The following is a 23,408-nucleotide window of genomic DNA, read 5'->3' on the forward strand; positions in this document are numbered from 1 at the left end:
ATTTTAAAAATGTAGTAGGGACACTCATCTTTTTAAAAATTTCTCCTAAATCATAAACTATAACATAAAAATATTTCGGTATTATAAAAGAAATCTCATTATTAAATGCCACTAACAATATAAGCATTTACGGTAATTTGTAAATTAATTATTTTATCAAGAGAAGATCTGATAATGATAAAATTATGCCGTAGGGCCTAATATTTTTAAAAAAAATTATGGCTGGGTCGGGCTGTTATCATATAATTATATATTTTAAAAATATTCCAAGAAATAAGACGCAATATTTTTTATTTGTATATTTTTTTTGACAGACTTTTAAAATATTTATAAAATTCCTTCTTTATTTATTTCAAAATAATTATATAAAAATTTACAAATGCTAGAAAAATAAAATAATGCAGCTCACTATTTTTAAGAAAAAAAAATGAGATCGTTTATAACCCAAATAAATGAATTTTTAATATATCATGCAGCACTTACATCTGCAAATATTACTTCCACAAAAGACTTCCCAACCTTTTTCAGATGGTGATAGAAAAAAAAAATTTGTTAGATTTTTATTATGAAGATGTTAAAGTATCTTATGATGCCTTAATAGGAATAACTATGTTTATAAGATTAACTATAGTTGATATAGTCCCCAAAAATGCTATGGATTCTCTGCATTATTTCAAACACATTTTAGATTAAATTCCCAATGTATTAAAAGGGTTTATAAACTCTTCCCATTAGTAAACTAATGAGAGAACACTAATAAAATCAAATTTATAAAATTTTACATTGGATTTTTTTCCTATATATATGATGATTTAGGGGTAGTGTTGTTAAACTAGCTAACTTTAGTCAACTATAAAATAGTGTAGCCATGTTTTTATTCAAAAATATTAGAATCAATCTTCAAGTTGAGACTTAACTTAGAGACTTAATTCTACTTTTTAGTCTAAAAGCTCGACTAAGTCATGATAGAGATGGTGAAAGTTAGGTAATTTAACAACACTATTTTGGGGTGGCAAAAAATTATATTAATTTTTATCTTTCATAATTTGTAAAGGATTAAAACGTTACTTTTGCAGGTACGAATCATAAATATTTCAACTGTCCGATAGAAATAAAAATTTAGGCCGTATAAGCATTATATAATTATAAAGTTTAAGTAAAAAAAATATCCCTTAAATTCATATAATCTAGAAAAAAAAAATAGGAAAAATATTTATAAAATTACTTTTTTGATGAATATTTTCGGATAAAATTACACAAAAAATAATATTAAAATATAAAATAAATTTATTCTTATTAAAATTTATAATAAATTTATTTATAAACAACTTTAAAATAAAAACTTTTATTAATTAAAGTGTATTAAACAAAATTACAACCTCAACCAGGCATCCACTACCCTCTCTCCCTTTTCATTTTATTTTAACAACATTTTACATTCCCTTTTACGGCCTGGCTGAGAATACATGGACCATTATAATATACACTGGGAAAAAAACGAAAGGGGAAAAAAATCAAACGTACCGCAAGAAAATCAAACGTACCGCAAAAAAATCAAACGTACCGCAAGAAAAATTATTTCTTATCTTATAACACATAAAAACTTACACAAAAATAACTCTCCTTTTTACAATAAGCATTTTACCGTTCATTCCACTTTTTCTTTTAAATTTTATTTATGTACCACAACAGCCGTATTACTTTTCTTTCTGTTATATAAAATCATTTAAAACAATTCACAATCTTTGCAAATAAAAAAACAATAAAATTGCAAAGTCATGTAACTAATAACTGACATTGAAAGCAGTCTTGATTGTTAAGCTTGATATAATTTATTTGTATAAATAGCCCCAGTAGCACCACTTTGATTAAGATCATATTTTGAAGTATTTATATTATCAATTTTGTTCGGGTAAATTGTTATTCTATATAATATGATTTTTTCTTTTATATAAGATGATTTTTGTGTGGTAAAATTGTATATTAATCTTTTTTTTAAAAATAGAAAAAGTGTAAAAAGTTACTTTTGAAGGTACGAATGATATAAAGCATTTGTTAAATTTAAAAATAATAAGATTTTATGTTTTAAAGCTATAAAATTAATAATTTTGACGATTACAAAAGATTTAATAAGATAGAGGTCTCAATCCAATGTTCCCCTTCATCTAATCATATTTAAATTAAAAATTATCAACATATTTTTTAGCGCTGGAAAGGGTTAATCATATCAGTAACTATGAGCTAGTAGAATTAGGTCGAATTAATTATATTATGCTTAAAAATATGATATAATAAGTATTCATTGGCTATTATACCTTTAAATTCTATTTTTTTCCCTTTAACTTTCACCTTTTCTGGTGGTTGATATTCAAAAGAATTAGAAAAAAAAATTAAAAAATTCTTTAAAACTTAAACATTTTTTAAAATAAAATATCACATTTTGAAATTTTTTATGAATTATTTATATATAAATGGTGTCTTATTGATAATAACAATTATCCTATAGGAAACTTAATAAGCCAATATAATCTACAAGGGGGTTTGAGGCTTATTGGGGCAAAAATTAACTTTTACTAGAATCAATCTTAAATATAAAATATTAAAATATTTATTAATAGGGTCTTTTGTAAAAAACGACTTAATCTAATCGTTAAAAAAATTGAGTATACCAAATTCCACATATTTTTTAATAAAATACGAATTTCATAAATAACAAGTGACGTGTTTTAGAGGTAAATATTAAAACGCTACTTTAAATAAATATAAACAATTAAGCTGGTTCTCTGGTTTTTTGGAACTTAATAAATGGGTTAAATATAATTTTGTCAAATATAAATCACTATTTCATTGTGATAATGTTAGTTGTAATGCATTCGCGATATTGCATTCGCTGTAATGTATTCGCTCTAATACATTCGCGATAATGTATTCGCGGTATTACATTCGCTCTAATGCATTCGCTATAATTCATTTGCTATAATACATTCGCTATAATGCATTCGCGATAATCCATTCGCGATAATTCATTCGCTATAATGCATTCGCGATAATTCATTCGCTGTTATGCATTCGCTATAATATTTTCGCGGTAATGCATTCGCGCTAATATATTCGCTATGATACATTCGCGGTAATGCATTCGCTATAATATCTTTTCGCGGTAATCGACATTCGCGATAATGCATTCGCGATAATACATTTCGCGCTAAAAGTTTTGCGGTATTGACGTGATACGATTATTTATACCCATATCGATATTTTGTTTTAATAAAAATATTCATGACCCCCAGACCTAGACACGCCCATTAGGAAGAGTTTGACCTCCTGTTGAGCTGATTTTTTTATTAGCTCTCAATTGATATCCTTAGACGTTTTTAGGAGAAACTGTACGTATACGACCAATAACCTTATAACCATTATAGAGAGGTTTCGGTGATAAGATATTAAATTATATCCGTATTTGGGAAAAAATTATCAAAATTTTTATGGATTGGACTGGACTCGGAAAATATTCCTCAAAATATAGACTTGGATCTTGCTTGGGAAAATCCTTTAAAAACCATTATGGGCTGTGCTAGGAAAAAATTTTCAAAATTATTATGGGTTTAGCTGGGCTTGAGAAATTTTTTTTTTTAAATTATAAGGTTAGGGACCCTTGGAATTTTTTTCTAAATTTGTGACCTAGCAAATCGCGATTCATCTCATATTAATATTTTGAATGTATAGATAAAGATGTCATATTTTTTATCTAGTATAAAATAATGCGATAAAATGAATTAGTTATTTTACAAATAAAAATCTCGCTGTCAATCAAAAATTTGATGATATGAGAATAATATATTTTAAAAATTATAGCTTTTCAAATTTTTTAAATATGTTAAAATTTTATCAAGGGTAATTTTTTTTTCTTGTTTTTTTTTAAATATCGATCGATAAGGCCTTTTTCAATTTATAGTCAACAGTTGTTATTATTTTTTTTTTGAAATTTATAAAATATTTTTTTAAAAAGAATTTCAAAAATATATTTATAGTTTTATATTTAAAACCTCAAATCATCGAAGTAATTTGACTATAATAAACATTACATTTATTAAAATAGTGCAGAGCAGATCCGGGTCAAATGAATTTATGCCGAGCCAAAATAAAAAATCTGAGCTGTTCATAATATTTTGCATAGTATCAAAGACACTAGGTATTCGATTCGTTTATTTTATAAATATTGCTTTGTTTAATTATCACTAAACCTGGGTTCAGGATAAGTTTATAAGATTATACATTATATTTAATTTTGAAATTTTTTAGGTGTTGATATGAACTTTAACTATTACAGGGAAAAGAAAATAGAAAAGAAACCACATAATATACATACAAACATTGATATATAATGTTGATCCAAGGTAGAATTAATAATTTTTCAAATATATTTTAAATTACATAAAATATAATTTACAGGCATAATTTAAAAAAAGATTTTAGTATAATTCTTAGAAAATATTTAACCTCACTAAATATATTAAGGTTTAGGAATAAATTCTTTAAGGCTTTGGCTATGTTAAATTTTTATAGAAATAATGTAGTTTTTAATATTTTTCCTTTCAAATTATAGTTCGTAGTGATATTTTATAGATTATGGCTAAAGTTTTATTTAGATTTTTTTAGGGTAAAATGATATTTACAGGTTTATATTAACTTAATTACAAAAGTCTTCTTCCCGACTACGCCTAAAAATAATTAAATCTATATTTATCTAAGGTAAATTCAATATAATATTAATAAGGATTTTAAGATATATATATAATATAATTAAGATGTTATATCTTAGAATGAAATTGATCTGTTAATCTCATATATAAAAAGATATTTTATTTATCTTTTAATTTCTTGAACATAATTTTTAATTCTGTTAATTTTATTCTATATAAAATTATTAATAATTTTTATCATAATCCTGATATGGGGGCATTAAATAATTTCGCGATCATTGTTATTTTAATGGAGGAATATTGGAGGCGGTTATTATCAATTTCTTCTTCAATATGGAATATAGTAGGAAATACTAAATGTAATTTATAAATGCTAAGCTTGAGATATACACAAAATCATAAATATCCTTTTATTAAATTCTTATTAGCATGAAGAAATACATATAAATCTATTTTAAAATGGGTTAAGTTCTAATTAGATGTTTTTGACAAATACATTTTGTCAGGTCTACGTGAAAATAATGGTAAGAAAAAAAATTCAAAATTAAATTATATCATGAAAAATGTTGGTCATAACGTGCCAAATTCTAATATTCTAACAATTTGAAAATAACTCAAGACTTATTTTCTGAAATATACAATAATCCCTATATTCGAATGCATATATTATTGCAGTTGGATTTTTTTATTGGAGATATTCTTTATCATATTATTTTACAATGCAATCATTAATCATATATCTCGATTCCACATCATTTATTATCTATTTTAATCTCTTCCATATTCCGAAACATTACATTTGGAAGCATGCGGGGTTTATAAAAGGAGTTCGAAAGCTGATAAAGTTTAAAATGTTGCAGTTCGTTTATTATCCATATATTCATTGGTTATAATTAGCATCTTAATTTATTTGATGGGCGAAATTTTGTAGGTGTAATGTATAGTTGCTACGCTTTAATAAACATCTTTCTATATTCGATGTTCATAAAATTCAAAAATGGATCACTTTATTATTATTATTAAATTCTTATTACCATGAAGAAATATTTTAAAATGGGTTAAGTTCTAATTAGATGTTTTTGACAAATACATTTTGTCAGGTCTACGTGAAAATAATGGTAAGAAAAAAAATTCAAAATTAAATTATATCATGAAAAATGTTGGTCATAACGTGCCAAATTCTAATATTCTAACAATTTGAAAATAACTCAAGACTTATTTTCTGAAATATACAATAATCCCTATATTCGAATGCATATATTATTGCAGTTGGATTTTTTTATTGGAGATATTCTTTATCATATTATTTTACAATGCAATCATTAATCATATATCTCGATTCCACATCATTTATTATCTATTTTAATCTCTTCCATATTCCGAAACATTACATTTGGAAGCATGCGTGGTTTATAAAAGGAGTTCGAAATCTGATAAAGTTTAAAATGTTGCAGTTCGTTTATTATCCATATATTCATTGGTTATAATTAGCATCTTAATTTATTTGATCGGCGAAATTTTGTAGGTGTAATGTATAGTTGCTACGCTTTAATAAACATCTTTCTATATTCGATGTTCATAAAATTCAAAAATGGATCACTTTATTATTAATATTAAATTCTTATTACCATGAAGAATAATTTTAAAATGGGTTAAGTTCTAATTAGATGTTTTTGACATATACATTTTGTCAGGTCTCCGTGAAAATAATGGTAAGAAAAAAAATTCAAAATTAAATTATATCATGAAAAATGTTGGTCATAACGTGCCAAATTCTAATATTCTAACAATTTGAAAATAACTCAAGACTTATTTTCTGAAATATACAATAATCCCTATATTCGAATGCATATATTATTGCAGTTGGATTTTTTTATTGGAGATATTCTTTATCATATTATTTTACAATGCAATCATTAATCATATATCTCGATTCCACATCATTTATTATCTATTTTAATCTCTTCCATATTCCGAAACATTACATTTGGAAGCATGCGTGGTTTATAAAAGGAGTTCGAAATCTGATAAAGTTTAAAATGTTGCAGTTCGTTTATTATCCATATATTCATTGGTTATAATTAGCATCTTAATTTATTTGATCGGCGAAATTTTGTAGGTGTAATGTATAGTTGCTACGCTTTAATAAACATCTTTCTATATTCGATGTTCATAAAATTCAAAAATGGATCACTTTATTATTAATATTAAATTCTTATTACCATGAAGAAATATTTTAAAATGGGTTAAGTTCTAATTAGATGTTTTTGACAAATACATTTTGTCAGGTCTCCGTGAAAATAATGGTAAGAAAAAAAATTCAAAATTAAATTATATCATGAAAAATGTTGGTCATAACGTGCCAAATTCTAATATTCTAACAATTTGAAAATAACTCAAGACTTATTTTCTGAAATATACAATAATCCCTATATTCGAATGCATATATTATTGCAGTTGGATTTTTTTATTGGAGATATTCTTTATCATATTATTTTACAATGCAATCATTAATCATAGATTCCACATCATTTATTATCTATTTTAATCTCTTCCATATTTCGAAACATTACATTTGGAAGCATGCGTGGTTTATAAAAGGAGTTCGAAATCTGATAAAGTTTAAAATGTTGCAGTTCGTTTATTATCCATATATTCATTGGTTATAATTAGCATCTTAATTTATTTGATCGGCGAAATTTTGTAGGTGTAATGTATAGTTGCTACGCTTTAATAAACATCTTTCTATATTCGATGTTCATAAAATTCAAAAATGGATCACTTTATTATTATTATTAAATTCTTATTACCATGAAGAAATATTTTAAAGTGGGTTAAGTTCTAATTAGATGTTTTTGACAAATATATTTTGTCAGGTCTACGTGAAAATAATGGTAAGAAAAAAAATTCAAAATTAAATTATATCATGAAAAATGTTGGTCATAACGTGCCAAATTCTAATATTCTAACAATTTGAAAATAACTCAAGACTTATTTTCTGAAATATACAATAATCCCTATATTCGAATGCATATATTATTGCAGTTGGATTTTTTTATTGGAGATATTCTTTATCATATTATTTTACAATGCAATCATTAATCATATATCTCGATTCCACATCATTTATTATCTATTTTAATCTCTTCCATATTCCGAAACATTACATTTGGAAGCATGCGTGGTTTATAAAAGGAGTTCGAAATCTGATAAAGTTTAAAATGTTGCAGTTCGTTTATTATCCATATATTCATTGGTTATAATTAGCATCTTAATTTATTTGATCGGCGAAATTTTGTAGGTGTAATGTATAGTTGCTACGCTTTAATAAACATCTTTCTATATTCGATGTTCATAAAATTCAAAAATGGATCACTTTATTATTATTATTAAATTCTTATTACCATGAAGAAATATTTTAAAATGGGTTAAGTTCTAATTAGATGTTTTTGACAAATACATTTTGTCAGGTCTACGTGAAAATAATGGTAAGAAAAAAATTCAAAATTAAATTATATCATGAAAAATGTTGGTCATAACGTGCCAAATTCTAATATTCTAACAATTTGAAAATAACTCAAGACTTATTTTCTGAAATATACAATAATCCCTATATTCGAATGCATATATTATTGCAGTTGGATTTTTTTATTGGAGATATTCTTTATCATATTATTTTACAATGCAATCATTAATCATATATCTCGATTCCACATCATTTATTATCTATTTTAATCTCTTCCATATTCCGAAACATTACATTTGGAAGCATGCGGGGTTTATAAAAGGAGTTCGAAAGCTGATAAAGTTTAAAATGTTGCAGTTCGTTTATTATCCATATATTCATTGGTTATAATTAGCATCTTAATTTATTTGATCGGCGAAATTTTGTAGGTGTAATGTATAGTTGCTACGCTTTAATAAACATCTTTCTATATTCGATGTTCATAAAATTCAAAAATGGATCACTTTATTATTAATATTAAATTCTTATTACCATGAAGAAATATTTTAAAATGGGTTAAGTTCTAATTAGATGTTTTTGACAAATACATTTTGTCAGGTCTCCGTGAAAATAATGGTAAGAAAAAAAATTCAAAATTAAATTATATCATGAAAAATGTTGGTCATAACGTGCCAAATTCTAATATTCTAACAATTTGAAAATAACTCAAGACTTATTTTCTGAAATATACAATAATCCCTATATTCGAATGCATATATTATTGCAGTTGGATTTTTTTATTGGAGATATTCTTTATCATATTATTTTACAATGCAATCATTAATCATATTCTCGATTCCACATCATTTATTATCTATTTTAATCTCTTCCATATTTCGAAACATTACATTTGGAAGCATGCGTGGTTTATAAAAGGAGTTCGAAATCTGATAAAGTTTAAAATGTTGCAGTTCGTTTATTATCCATATATTCATTGGTTATAATTAGCATCTTAATTTATTTGATCGGCGAAATTTTGTAGGTGTAATGTATAGTTGCTACGCTTTAATAAACATCTTTCTATATTCGATGTTCATAAAATTCAAAAATGGATCACTTTATTATTATTATTAAATTCTTATTACCATGAAGAAATATTTTAAAGTGGGTTAAGTTCTAATTAGATGTTTTTGACAAATATATTTTGTCAGGTCTACGTGAAAATAATGGTAAGAAAAAAAATTCAAAATTAAATTATATCATGAAAAATGTTGGTCATAACGTGCCAAATTCTAATATTCTAACAATTTGAAAATAACTCAAGACTTATTTTCTGAAATATACAATAATCCCTATATTCGAATGCATATATTATTGCAGTTGGATTTTTTTATTGGAGATATTCTTTATCATATTATTTTACAATGCAATCATTAATCATATATCTCGATTCCACATCATTTATTATCTATTTTAATCTCTTCCATATTCCGAAACATTACATTTGGAAGCATGCGTGGTTTATAAAAGGAGTTCGAAATCTGATAAAGTTTAAAATGTTGCAGTTCGTTTATTATCCATATATTCATTGGTTATAATTAGCATCTTAATTTATTTGATCGGCGAAATTTTGTAGGTGTAATGTATAGTTGCTACGCTTTAATAAACATCTTTCTATATTCGATGTTCATAAAATTCAAAAATGGATCACTTTATTATTATTATTAAATTCTTATTACCATGAAGAAATATTTTAAAATGGGTTAAGTTCTAATTAGATGTTTTTGACAAATACATTTTGTCAGGTCTACGTGAAAATAATGGTAAGAAAAAAAATTCAAAATTAAATTATATCATGAAAAATGTTGGTCATAACGTGCCAAATTCTAATATTCTAACAATTTGAAAATAACTCAAGACTTATTTTCTGAAATATACAATAATCCCTATATTCGAATGCATATATTATTGCAGTTGGATTTTTTTATTGGAGATATTCTTTATCATATTATTTTACAATGCAATCATTAATCATATATCTCGATTCCACATCATTTATTATCTATTTTAATCTCTTCCATATTCCGAAACATTACATTTGGAAGCATGCGGGGTTTATAAAAGGAGTTCGAAAGCTGATAAAGTTTAAAATGTTGCAGTTCGTTTATTATCCATATATTCATTGGTTATAATTAGCATCTTAATTTATTTGATGGGCGAAATTTTGTAGGTGTAATGTATAGTTGCTACGCTTTAATAAACATCTTTCTATATTCGATGTTCATAAAATTCAAAAATGGATCACTTTATTATTATTATTAAATTCTTATTACCATGAAGAAATATTTTAAAATGGGTTAAGTTCTAATTAGATGTTTTTGACAAATACATTTTGTCAGGTCTCCGTGAAAATAATGGTAAGAAAAAAAAATCAAAATTAAATTATATCATGAAAAATGTTGGTCATAACGTGCCAAATTCTAATATTCTAACAATTTGAAAATAACTCAAGACTTATTTTCTGAAATATACAATAATCCCTATATTCGAATGCATATATTATTGCAGTTGGATTTTTTTATTGGAGATATTCTTTATCATATTATTTTACAATGCAATCATTAATCATATATCTCGATTCCACATCATTTATTATCTATTTTAATCTCTTCCATATTCCGAAACATTACATTTGGAAGCATGCGGGGTTTATAAAAGGAGTTCGAAAGCTGATAAAGTTTAAAATGTTGCAGTTCGTTTATTATCCATATATTCATTGGTTATAATTAGCATCTTAATTTATTTGATGGGCGAAATTTTGTAGGTGTAATGTATAGTTGCTACGCTTTAATAAACATCTTTCTATATTCGATGTTCATAAAATTCAAAAATGGATCACTTTATTATTAATATTAAATTCTTATTACCATGAAGAAATATTTTAAAATGGGTTAAGTTCTAATTAGATGTTTTTGACAAATACATTTTGTCAGGTCTCCGTGAAAATAATGGTAAGAAAAAAAAATTCAAAATTAAATTATATCATGAAAAATGTTGGTCATAACGTGCCAAATTCTAATATTCTAACAATTTGAAAATAACTCAAGACTTATTTTCTGAAATATACAATAATCCCTATATTCGAATGCATATATTATTGCAGTTGGATTTTTTTATTGGAGATATTCTTTATCATATTATTTTACAATGCAATCATTAATCATATATCTCGATTCCACATCATTTATTATCTATTTTAATCTCTTCCATATTTCGAAACATTACATTTGGAAGCATGCGTGGTTTATAAAAGGAGTTCGAAATCTGATAAAGTTTAAAATGTTGCAGTTCGTTTATTATCCATATATTCATTGGTTATAATTAGCATCTTAATTTATTTGATCGGCGAAATTTTGTAGGTGTAATGTATAGTTGCTACGCTTTAATAAACATCTTTCTATATTCGATGTTCATAAAATTCAAAAATGGATCACTTTATTATTAATATTAAATTCTTATTACCATGAAGAAATATTTTAAAATGGGTTAAGTTCTAATTAGATGTTTTTGACAAATACATTTTGTCAGGTCTCCGTGAAAATAATGGTAAGAAAAAAAATTCAAAATTAAATTATATCATGAAAAATGTTGGTCATAACGTGCCAAATTCTAATATTCTAACAATTTGAAAATAACTCAAGACTTATTTTCTGAAATATACAATAATCCCTATATTCGAATGCATATATTATTGCAGTTGGATTTTTTTATTGGAGATATTCTTTATCATATTATTTTACAATGCAATCATTAATCATATATCTCGATTCCACATCATTTATTATCTATTTTAATCTCTTCCATATTCCGAAACATTACATTTGGAAGCATGCGGGGTTTATAAAAGGAGTTCGAAAGCTGATAAAGTTTAAAATGTTGCAGTTCGTTTATTATCCATATATTCATTGGTTATAATTAGCATCTTAATTTATTTGATCGGCGAAATTTTGTAGGTGTAATGTATAGTTGCTACGCTTTAATAAACATCTTTCTATATTCGATGTTCATAAAATTCAAAAATGGATCACTTTATTATTATTATTAAATTCTTATTACCATGAAGAAATATTTTAAAGTGGGTTAAGTTCTAATTAGATGTTTTTGACAAATATATTTTGTCAGGTCTACGTGAAAATAATGGTAAGAAAAAAAATTCAAAATTAAATTATATCATAAAAATGTTGGTCATAACGTGCCAAATTCTAATATTCTAACAATTTGAAAATAACTCAAGACTTATTTTCTGAAATATACAATAATCCCTATATTCGAATGCATATATTATTGCAGTTGGATTTTTTTATTGGAGATATTCTTTATCATATTATTTTACAATGCAATCATTAATCATATATCTCGATTCCACATCATTTATTATCTATTTTAATCTCTTCCATATTCCGAAACATTACATTTGGAAGCATGCGTGGTTTATAAAAGGAGTTCGAAATCTGATAAAGTTTAAAATGTTGCAGTTCGTTTATTATCCATATATTCATTGGTTATAATTAGCATCTTAATTTATTTGATCGGCGAAATTTTGTAGGTGTAATGTATAGTTGCTACACTTTAATAAACATCTTTCTATATTCTATGTTCATAAAATTTGATCACATTATTATTATTATTAAATTCTTATTACCATGAAGAAATACATATAAATCTATTTTAAAATGGGTTAAGTTCTAATTAGTTGTTTTTGACAAATACATTTTGTCAGGTCTACGTGAAAATAATGGTAAGAAAAAAAATTCAAAATTAAATTATATCATGAAAAATGTTGGTCATAACGTGCCAAATTCTAATATTCTAACAATTTGAAAATCTTTAGACTTATTTTCTGAAATATACAATAATCCCTATATTCGAATGCATATATTATTGCAGTTAATTTAATTATCCATTCATATTGGCGATAAGCTTTATCATTATTATCCTTATGCAACATCATTTATCATCAATTTATTTGAATCTACTATATCATAATATAATTTATATATAGGGCATGAGCTGGTATTTGGAGAATTATCTAGATTTGGTAGATATTTTACTATCTGTCAGTGATAAAGTAGGAAAAAGAAAGTTTTGTGAAAGCCAAAGGCGTATAATTTTGAGAATTATAAAGTTTTGCTGTCAGTGGCTGACATTTAATATATATAAAATATTATTTTATTATTTTTTATTATATTATTTATATAAAATAATATTTTATTATTTAAAGGTCATTCCTCGTGAATCGATCATCTACCGGCCGACCCCTTTTAAATTTGTTAAATTTATGGAATTATTTAGATAGGTTACATAAATTAGAAAGCCATTTATTTTAGTTCGCTAGCACACCTGGTTCCATGGATAAGAGGCTCAATGGTGCAAAAAAGAGCCATTTTAGAATCTGTAAAATATAAAATATTTATATCTCAAAAACTAATTATAGTAAAAAGGTACATAATATATAAAGTTATAAGTAATCATAAAACAATAAACATTGGCAAGGGAGTTTGTTTTCGAAATTTTTTTTATCTTTTTATTTTAACACCTTTGTTAAAAATATATATACTATGTCATAACCTTGGCGAAGCTTTCGAGACTTTCAATTTATCAAAAATTGGAAAAAATAGATGGCCCTATAGGAAATTACAAATTTCAGGTTAAAATTTTGTTATTACCTATAACAGTATATTTTCACTTTTTATATTAAAAAATTTCCAATTTCTTTTAAATATACCAAAAACTGAGGGGCAGTGTGGATACATGCCCATTAGACTGAAATCAAATTTACGATATTAACTATCTTTAATTTAATTTTTTATTAATATTATAGAAATATAGATAGATAATCATATTCTATCCATAATTTAAAATTTGAAGTCTGTTGAATTTGTATAAAATTTAGCCTCAATTTTATTCTGAGAAATTAGATGATACGTATGAAATATTTGCGTTTCAGGTATTGCACGCGCTTTATTGAATCTCTCTTCTAAAATTATTAGCTCTTTCTCATATTCGTTTTTCATAATGTAAGAGAAATCTATTTAAAAAAAATTTATAATATATATTAATAAATAAATCTTATACCTTTAATATTTTCCTTACAATAGGCAAAAAAGTCTTTAGGACAAGTTATTTGTTCGAGGCTCATACTCAGGAATTTGGTCTTGGGGGGGGGGGGGCTTTATCATTCATTTACTTACTTATCTTAATAATTCATGAAATTTTTAAGAATTTTAAAAGGGATCGGCCGAAAATGTTTGATCGATTTGACATGGAATGGCAGAAATAAAATATTATTTTATTATTAGATATAAAAATGATGAATAAAAAAGTCAATAAGCGTATATTAGATTACAAAAATATAATATTATTATCCACTGGATCGGATTTCTAGTGATATATAAAAATATTTATTGTATAACAGCATGATTCACTTTAGTCGTTTTAATTTAACATAAAATACGGCAATTCGTAGTTTATTCATTTTAACTTTATATTATAAATCATCCTATTTCGCAACATTTTATCATAATATCATTAATTTGCGCAATTCGTAGTTTAGTCATTGCAATTCGCAATTTACCTGGCAATTCGTAGTTTTTAGCAATTCGTATTTTAGACTATATCATAAACAATGACATCTATTTGAATCGGTTATTAGGAGATTTATAAAGATAAATTTGGTGGAGTTTTCTAGTAAATCATGGTTAAATTATGAAATAAATAAGGAGAGTGGAGATAATCAGCTAATAAAATCCAACAGTCTAAAATAAAGTAATATAAATAGTGCACCAATAATGATAAATGATTATATTTATAATTACGAATATATTTCTTTTTGTTTTGAATTATTTTGATATTGTAAATAAAAGTATAATATATGTATTGCTAATAGTTTTAAAAAAATCCTCGAGACCCATTTAGTTAAATTGGTTTAACTGAATATCTTAAATTGAAATATATAGTTAAAATTATAAATTACGGAATATCTTCAAATTATTTTTTTAAAAATATTTATTATCTTATCCGTTAGCCGAATGTTTTTAATTATTTTAAGCAGCTATTTACAGGCCTCCAAAACTTGCTTGATATTATTTTTTAATAATATATAGAAGTCTACAGGAGAATAGTAATATATTTTATTTAAATGAATGATAAACATAATTTCAAAAATAAAATATTACAATGCCATAAACGGGTTACAACAACGAGTATTATAATTGGCTACTGATTAGATGTAAGTTCGTTGTCTTGGTAATTATAAGCTATATCACATGGATTCTTTCATATTTATAAATATAATTTTTTAATATAAGTAGATGATCCTTACAGCGCTCGTACATTTAACATTTCAACTAGCGTTTAAAAATGCTAATAATATATTCCTAGCAATGGTTTTCAGCTGTATATTGTTCAAAAGAAAAACCACCATTCTTAACCAAAAATCATAAAGGTTTAGATTAAACATTTTTATATAAAAGAATTTTAGCTGGCAGGGTCCTATCTATGCTAAATTAAAATTATAATTCAGAAGAACATCGCAAAAAAACAATTTATTAGCTTAAATACTTTTTAAATCTCACATCTTGAGAATTAATATTTAATTATATTAATTGTAAAAATATTTAGCTGTGATTAAATGTCAAATGTAAAGTATATTTCACAAATAATATTTTTTAATAATTTGAGATAATTTATCAGGTTTATAGATATTATTTTATAATAAAGGAGAAATAAGGTGATTTTATTTACAAAACCTTCATTTCTATAGAAAACTATTTAAATTTACTAATTTAATATTTATAAAATAAAATTGAGATAGAATTTTTACATTTATGATTATAATTTTTTAATATGTTAGTAGAACTATGGATATCCTGAGCTTGCAACAAGAAAAAAAATTGCTATCGTAATATTCCTTTTTTATTTATAAAATATGCTATAAAATATATTAATTTATATATGCTGTATTTAACATTTAGCGACAAAGAAGTCCCCTATCAAAAATCACAAGGAAATCCAAACAGATATCAATAATGTTTGTAAATTTATAAATTAAATTATTTATATAACTCATTTTTATTTTAAGTAAATTTATAATGTGCATTCATAACATGAAAAACAAAAAATCGGATGAAAATTATTAATGCATCTTTATTTTGTAAATTTATGAACTAAATAAATTATTTATAATAAATATATATATTGAAATTAAATAAAATTAGTCAATAATTATAATTTTTTCTAAATATATATTTACATTTTTTTGATTCATATATTATGAAATTGTAAAATAAAATATCTCTTTAATATGTTATGTTATTTTTAATAATCTAAATTTTTTCAATATATAGAGAGGATTATGTCTATAAACGCTAATAATTGCAATAAATTTTATAAATAAAATAGGAAAATGTTTAAATTTTGTATTAAGGCAGAGATAGTATGAATGTAGGGTAATATAGTTAATAAAATCTTATATTTTTGACCAATTAAAACGATTAGCTATCATCATTATTTTCTATCAAAATCTAAATGTAATGTTAATTAAGGCAATTCGCAGTTTAGTCATTTTAATTTAAGATTAATACCGCAATTCGTAGTTTAGTCATTTTAATTTAACATAATATACGGTAATTCGCAGTTTTGTAATTTAAATTTAACATATATTGTATTTAATTTGACAAAAATTAAGGCAATTCGTATTTTAGTAATTATAATTTAACATTAACGCATTTCGAATAATTTAACGTTATATATTACAATTCGCAGTTTACCCATTATAATTTTACATCATATACTGTTTAGACAATTTAATATAATATTAAATATGGCAATTCATAGTTTAATCATTTTAATTAAACATTAAATCGGCAATTCGTAGTTTAGTCATTTTATTTTAACATTAAAACGGCAATTCGTAGTTTAGTCACTTTATTTTAACATTAAACACTGCAATTCGTAGTTTAGTCATTTTAATTTAACATAAAATAAGGCAATTCGTAATTTAGTCATTATATTTTAACAATAAATATGGCAATTTGTAGTTTAGTCATTTTAATCATACATAAAATACGGTAATTCGTAGTTAAGTGATGACAATTTATTATTAATTACCGCAATTCGTAGTTTAGTAATTTTATTTAACATTAAATATGACAATTCGCAGTTGGGTATTTAACATAAATTCGGCAATTCGTAGTTTAGTCACTATATTTTAACATTAAATACGGCATTCGTAGTTTAAATTTAACATTAAATACGGCAATTCGCAATTTAGTCATTATAATTTAAGAATAGATACGGCAATTCGCTGTTTAGTAATTATATTATAACATTAATTATCGCAATAGGTAGTTTACTCATTATAATTCAATCATTAATTACCTAAATTCGTAGTTTAGTCAATATATTTTAACATTATATAGTGCAATTCGCACTTTTTAGTCATATTATTTTACTCATTACGGCAATTCGTAGTTTAGTCATTTTAATTTAACAGTAATTACCGCAATTCATACTTTATTTTAACATTAAAACGGCAATTCGTAGTTTAGCCATTTTATTTTAACATTAAATGCGGCAATTTGTAGTTTAGTCATTTTAATTAAGATTAGATAGGGCAATTCGTAATTTAGTCATTTTATTTTAACAATAAATATGGCAATTTGTAGTTTATTTTAACATTTAAACGGCAATTCGTAATTTAGTCACTTTATTTTAAGATTAGATACGGCAATTTGTAGTTTAGTCATTTTAATTTAACATTAAATAAGGCAATTCGTAATTTAGTCATTTTATTTTAACAATAAATATGGCAATTTGTAGTTTAGTCATTTTAATCAAACATAAAATACGGCAATTCGTATTTAAGTCATGACAATTTATTATTAATTACCGCAATTCGTAGTTTAGTAATTTTATTTAACATTAAATATGACAATTCGCAGTTGGGTATTCAACATAAATTCGGTAATTCGTAGTTTAGTCACTTTATTTTAACATTAAATACGAAATTCGTAGTTTAAATCTAACATTAAATACGGCAATTTGCAATTTAGTCATTATAATTTAAGATTAGATACGGCAATTCGATGTTTAGTAATTATATTATAACATTAATTATCACAATTGGTAGTTTACTCATTCTAATTCAATCATTAATTACCTAAATTCGTAGTTTAGTCAATATATTTTAACATTATATAGTGCAATTCGCACTTTTTAGTCATATTATTTTACTCATTACGGCAATTCGTAGTTTAGTCATTTTAATTTAACAGTAATTACCGCAATTCGTAGTTTATTTTAACAATAAAACGGCAATTCGTAGTTTAGTCACTTTATTTTAACATTAAATAGGGCAATTCGCAGTTTAGTCATTTTAATTTAAGATTAGATAGGGCAATTCGCAGTTTAGTCATTTTAATTTTACATAAAATACGGCAATTCGTAGTTTAGTCACTTTATTTTAACATTCGATACGGCAATTCGCAGTTTGTCATTTAATTTAAGATTTGATGCTGCAATTCGCAGTTTAGTCATTTTAATTTTACATAAAATACTGCAATTCGTAGTTTAGTCACTTTATTTAAGATTAGATACGGCAAATCGTAGTTTAGTCACTTTATTTAAACATTAAATACAGTAATTCGCAGTTTAGTCATTTTAATTTATGATTAGATACGGCAATTCGTAGTTTAGTCACTTTATTTTAAGATTAGATACGGCAATTCGTAGTTTAGTCACTTTATTATAATATTAAATACGGCAATTCGCAGTTTAGTCATTTTAATTTAAGATTAGATAGGGCAATTCGCAGTTTAGTCATTTTAATTTAACATAAAATACGGCAATTGGTAGTTTAGTCACTATATTTTAACATTAAATACAGCAATTCGCAGTTTAGTCATTTTAATTTATGATTAGATACGGCAATTCGTAGTTTAGTCACTTTATTTTAACATTAGATACGGCAATTCGTAGTTTAGTCACTTTATTATAATACGGCAATTCGTAGTTTAGTCATGGTAGTTTAGTCACTATATTTTAACATTAAATACAGCAATTCGCAGTTTAGTCATTTTAATTTATGATTAGATACGCCAATTCGTAGTTTAGTCACTTTATTTTAACATTAGATACGGCAATTCGTAGTTTAGTCACTTTATTATAATATTAAATACGGCAATTCGTAGTTTAGTCATGGTAGTTTAGTCACTATATTTTAACATTAAATACAGCAATTCGCAGTTTAGTCATTTTAATTTATGATTAGATACGGCAATTCGTAGTTTAGTCACTTTATTTTAAGATTAGATACGGCAATTCGTAGTTTAGTCACTTTATTATAATATTAAATACGGCAATTCGTAGTTTAGTCACTTAATTTTGGCATTAAATACGGCAATTCGCAGTTTAGTCATTTTAATTTAACATAAAATACGGCAATTGGTAGTTTAGTCACTATATTTTAACATTAAATACAGCAATTCGCAGTTTAGTCATTTTAATTTATGATTAGATACGGCAATTCGTAGTTTAGTCACTTTATTTTAACATTAGATACGGCAATTCGTAGTTTAGTCACTATATTTTAACATTAAATACAGCAATTCGCAGTTTAGTCATTTTAATTTATGATTAGATACGGCAATTCGTAGTTTAGTCACTTTATTTTAACATTAGATACGGCAATTCGTAGTTTAGTCACTTTATTATAATATTAAATACGACAATTCGTAGTTTAGTCACTTTATTAACATTAAATACGGCAATTCGCAATTTAGTCATTTTAATTTAACATAAAATACGGCAATTCGTAGTTTAGTCACTTTATTTTAATATTAAATACGGCAATTCGTAGTTTAGTCTCTTTATTTTAAGATTAGATACGGCAATTCGTAGTTTAGTCACTTTATTTTAAGATTAGATACGGCAATTCGTAGTTTAGTCACTTTATTTTAAGATTAGATACGGCAATTCGTAGTTTAGTCATTTTATTTTAACATTAAATACGGCAATTCGCAGTTTAGTCATTTTAATTTAACATAAAATACGGCAATTCGTAGTTTATTCTATTTAATTTAACATTATATACGGCAATTCGTAGTTTAGTCATCCAATCTTCCATAATTTTATCTAAATTTAACATTAATTTACGCAATTCGTAGTTTAGTCATGGCAATTCGCAATTTACCTGGCAATTCGTAGTTTATAGCAATTCGTATTTTAGTCATGGCCGCATATGCCTATGTATATTTTGGTATCAATTGATGGAAATAATAGATCACATATTATATGTGTATGGATTGTCAAATCGGAGTCATTTAATGTAGCATCACAAATGCTTCAAATTTTTAAAAAACTGAGTTCAGCTTGGACAGATATAAAGGTCATTGTTAGTGATAAAGATTGTGCTGGGAGAAATAATTACATTGGGGCTTTCCCTCATGTTCAATTGGAATTATGTAGGAAACATGTAACCAGAGCTTGGGATAGTGAAGTTACCCACAAAAAAAGGAATATACCTAATGATATGATTAATAATGTGAAGCATCTGTTGTATAGCATGCTAGATGCACACAGGGGCGGACTGGCCATAAGACCCAGTGGGCATTTTGCCCACGAGGCCGCGAGAAAATGTCGATTTTGAGGCCGATGAGAGGAAAATATCAAAAAAGAGGCCGGTAGGAAAAAAAATTATTATTTTGTTCACATTATTTTCTCTTATCATTTATTTATTTTTAATGATATCTATTATTTGAATATAACATTCCCTGAGAAGAATTATCATGTCGTTTACTATATTTGAATGCATAAATATCAATTACGTCGCTTGACGCTATATATCATTTACCACGTGCTTTTCGTTTTTTTTTCAAAGGAAGTGAAAACGCTTATGTTTGAGTTTGAGTAGAGTGAAAGCTAAGTTTTGATTAATTTATTATATTAATTTTTATACATTAATTTATTTTGTATTTCTTCTTCTTAATTCATTGATCCTTTTGAGCTTGGGCTTGAGTAGAGTGAAAGCTAGGTTTTCATTAATTTATATTATATTTTTATACATTAATTTATTGTATATAGGAAACTATTGTGATTAATTATATTTCTTGTTCTTAATTCATTGATCCTTTTGAGCTTGGGCTTGAGTAGAGTGAAAGCTAAGTTTTCATTAATTTATTACATTAATTTTTATACATTAATTTATTGTATATATGAAACTATTGTGATTGATTGTATTTCTTGTTCTTAATTCATTGATCCTTTTGAGCTTGGGCTTGAGTTGAGTGAAAGCTAAGTTTTCATTAATTTATTACATTAATTTTTATACATTAATTTATTGTATATAGGAAACTATTGTGATTGATTGTATTTCTTGTTCTTAATTCATTGATCCTTTTGAGCTTAGGCTTGAGTTAAGTGAAAGCTAAGTTTTCATTAATTTATATTATATTTTTATACATTAATTTATTGTAATATAGGAAACTATCTTGTTCTTAATTCATTGATCCTTTTGAGCTCGGGCTTGAGTAGAGTGAAAGCTAAATTTTCATTAATTTATTATATTATATTTTTATACATTAATTTATTGTAGAGGAAACTTTTGTGCGCCTAATATTAGTATTACAACAATTAACTGATCATTAGCAAACAAACATAATATAAGAAAGAATCAACTTTATATACTATTTTTACACGTAAATTGAGATGTATGTAAATAGTCAAAAGTAAAAAACTTATTTATATTTCATAACCCAAAGATAGTAATGTTTTTTTATTATTATTACTGGCTGGTAACATAACAGATTACTTTATGCTTTATATTAAAATACAATTCTTTAAAAAAAATTATAAAAAATTTTATTTTAGTTGAATTGATATATTTTAAAAAACTTATTTATATTTCATATCCCAAAGATAGTAATGTTTTTTTTTATTACTGGCCGGTAACATAACAGATTACTTTATGCTTTATATTAAAATACAATTCTTTAAAAAAAATTACAATAAATTTTATTTTAGTTGAATTGATATATTTTCATATATGCATAGATATGCCAAAAGGAAATTTAAAGGTGGAGCTGAAAAATTAAGAAAAAAAAATGCTGCTGGTCTCAAAGCAGCTGGTGCTGATCCAAAACAATTAAATTATCTTTTTTTGATAAATCAATACCAAGTATTTCAAATACTATTACTTCATGTAAATAAACTATTTTTTTAGAGATATCAACAACTGCCTCCCATTCACCACTACCTGAAACAACTACCATATCTGCAACATCTTCATCTATTATTGGCATCAGTTCAATCATTGCCACTATCCTCACACTTGTCAGAAGCAACTACATCAAAAATACCTTCAGATATTTCTCAAAGTGGATTATCAGAATTGGATATGCATACACATGAAAATTTTAAGTTGCAATTAACAGCCACTATACTATACCTCATAAACTTAGATTTTTAATGCAACATCCTATACAACCAATAAACATTAAATATGATAAATTATATTATCGAATGGTAATGAGTGAAAAAATACCTAGAAAATGGATTACCATAAAAATTATATGCAATAAAGCCCAAGCTGTGTATTGCTCGATCTGCCTGGCATTTGCAGTATGTGAAAACACTTTCACAACAGGCTCTACAAATTTTCGTCACATGCACTCAGTTATTAAAATACATGAAAATTCAAAAGTGCATATTAGTGCTGTCGAGGCCTACCTCAGAGCTTCAAAAAACCAGTCATTTAATAATTCAATTAGCGTTAAAATATTAAATGAAAAACATAACAATATCCACATAATAAAACAAATATTTGAGATAATAAAGTTTTTAGGTAAACAAAACTTACCATACAGAGGATCAAATGCTACCGAAACACTTAGCCTCTTTGATAATGAAAATTTAAATCATGGCAATTTCCTGGAAATGATCCGTATTATATCAAAGAATGATCAAATACTTAGAGATCATTTAGAGAAGGCTATTTTAAAAAGCAAACGTAGTAAAGATACGCTTAAATGTCTAACAAATCAAAATCGAAGGGAAGAGGTTCTCTCATAACCTTGTTGTCAAAAACAACTGTCAACAAAGTTATTGATGCTGTTCTTGATCAAATCAGGAATTTAATAAAAAAGGAGATTGGTAACAAACGGTTAAGTTTGCAAATTGATAGTACTCAAGACATTTGCGTTTAT

At 25.0% G+C, this 23,408-nt stretch overlaps 1 protein-coding gene and 1 long non-coding RNA gene across 2 annotated transcripts; both read left to right on the forward strand.

The window, feature by feature from the left end:
- The first annotated feature begins 3,988 nt into the window (after positions 1–3,988).
- On the forward strand, positions 3,989–4,328 carry LOC135930619 (uncharacterized). The gene is made up of 3 exons (XR_010572828.1): positions 3,989–4,060; positions 4,100–4,192; positions 4,303–4,328. It is a non-coding gene; the product is annotated as an uncharacterized LOC135930619 (long non-coding RNA).
- An 18,397-nt stretch (positions 4,329–22,725) lies between these two features.
- On the forward strand, positions 22,726–23,274 carry LOC135930620 (zinc finger MYM-type protein 1-like). Its single transcript, XM_065467444.1, has one exon. The coding sequence runs from the start codon at positions 22,726–22,728 to the stop codon at positions 23,272–23,274; it is 549 nt and encodes a 182-aa protein (XP_065323516.1).
- The last annotated feature ends 134 nt before the right edge of the window (positions 23,275–23,408 follow it).

Source organism: Gordionus sp. m RMFG-2023, unplaced genomic scaffold, assembly GCF_954871325.1.
Source record: "Gordionus sp. m RMFG-2023 unplaced genomic scaffold, tfGorSpeb1-WG-v2 contig_128, whole genome shotgun sequence".
NCBI classification, from domain to species: domain Eukaryota; kingdom Metazoa; phylum Nematomorpha; class Gordioida; order Chordodea; family Parachordodidae; genus Gordionus; species Gordionus sp. m RMFG-2023.

What these genes read in the sequence shown, in the direction of transcription:
- LOC135930620 (XM_065467444.1), top strand. Translation starts at nt 22,726, where the DNA reads ATGGTAATGAGTGAAAAAATACCTAGAAAATGGATTACCATAAAAATT.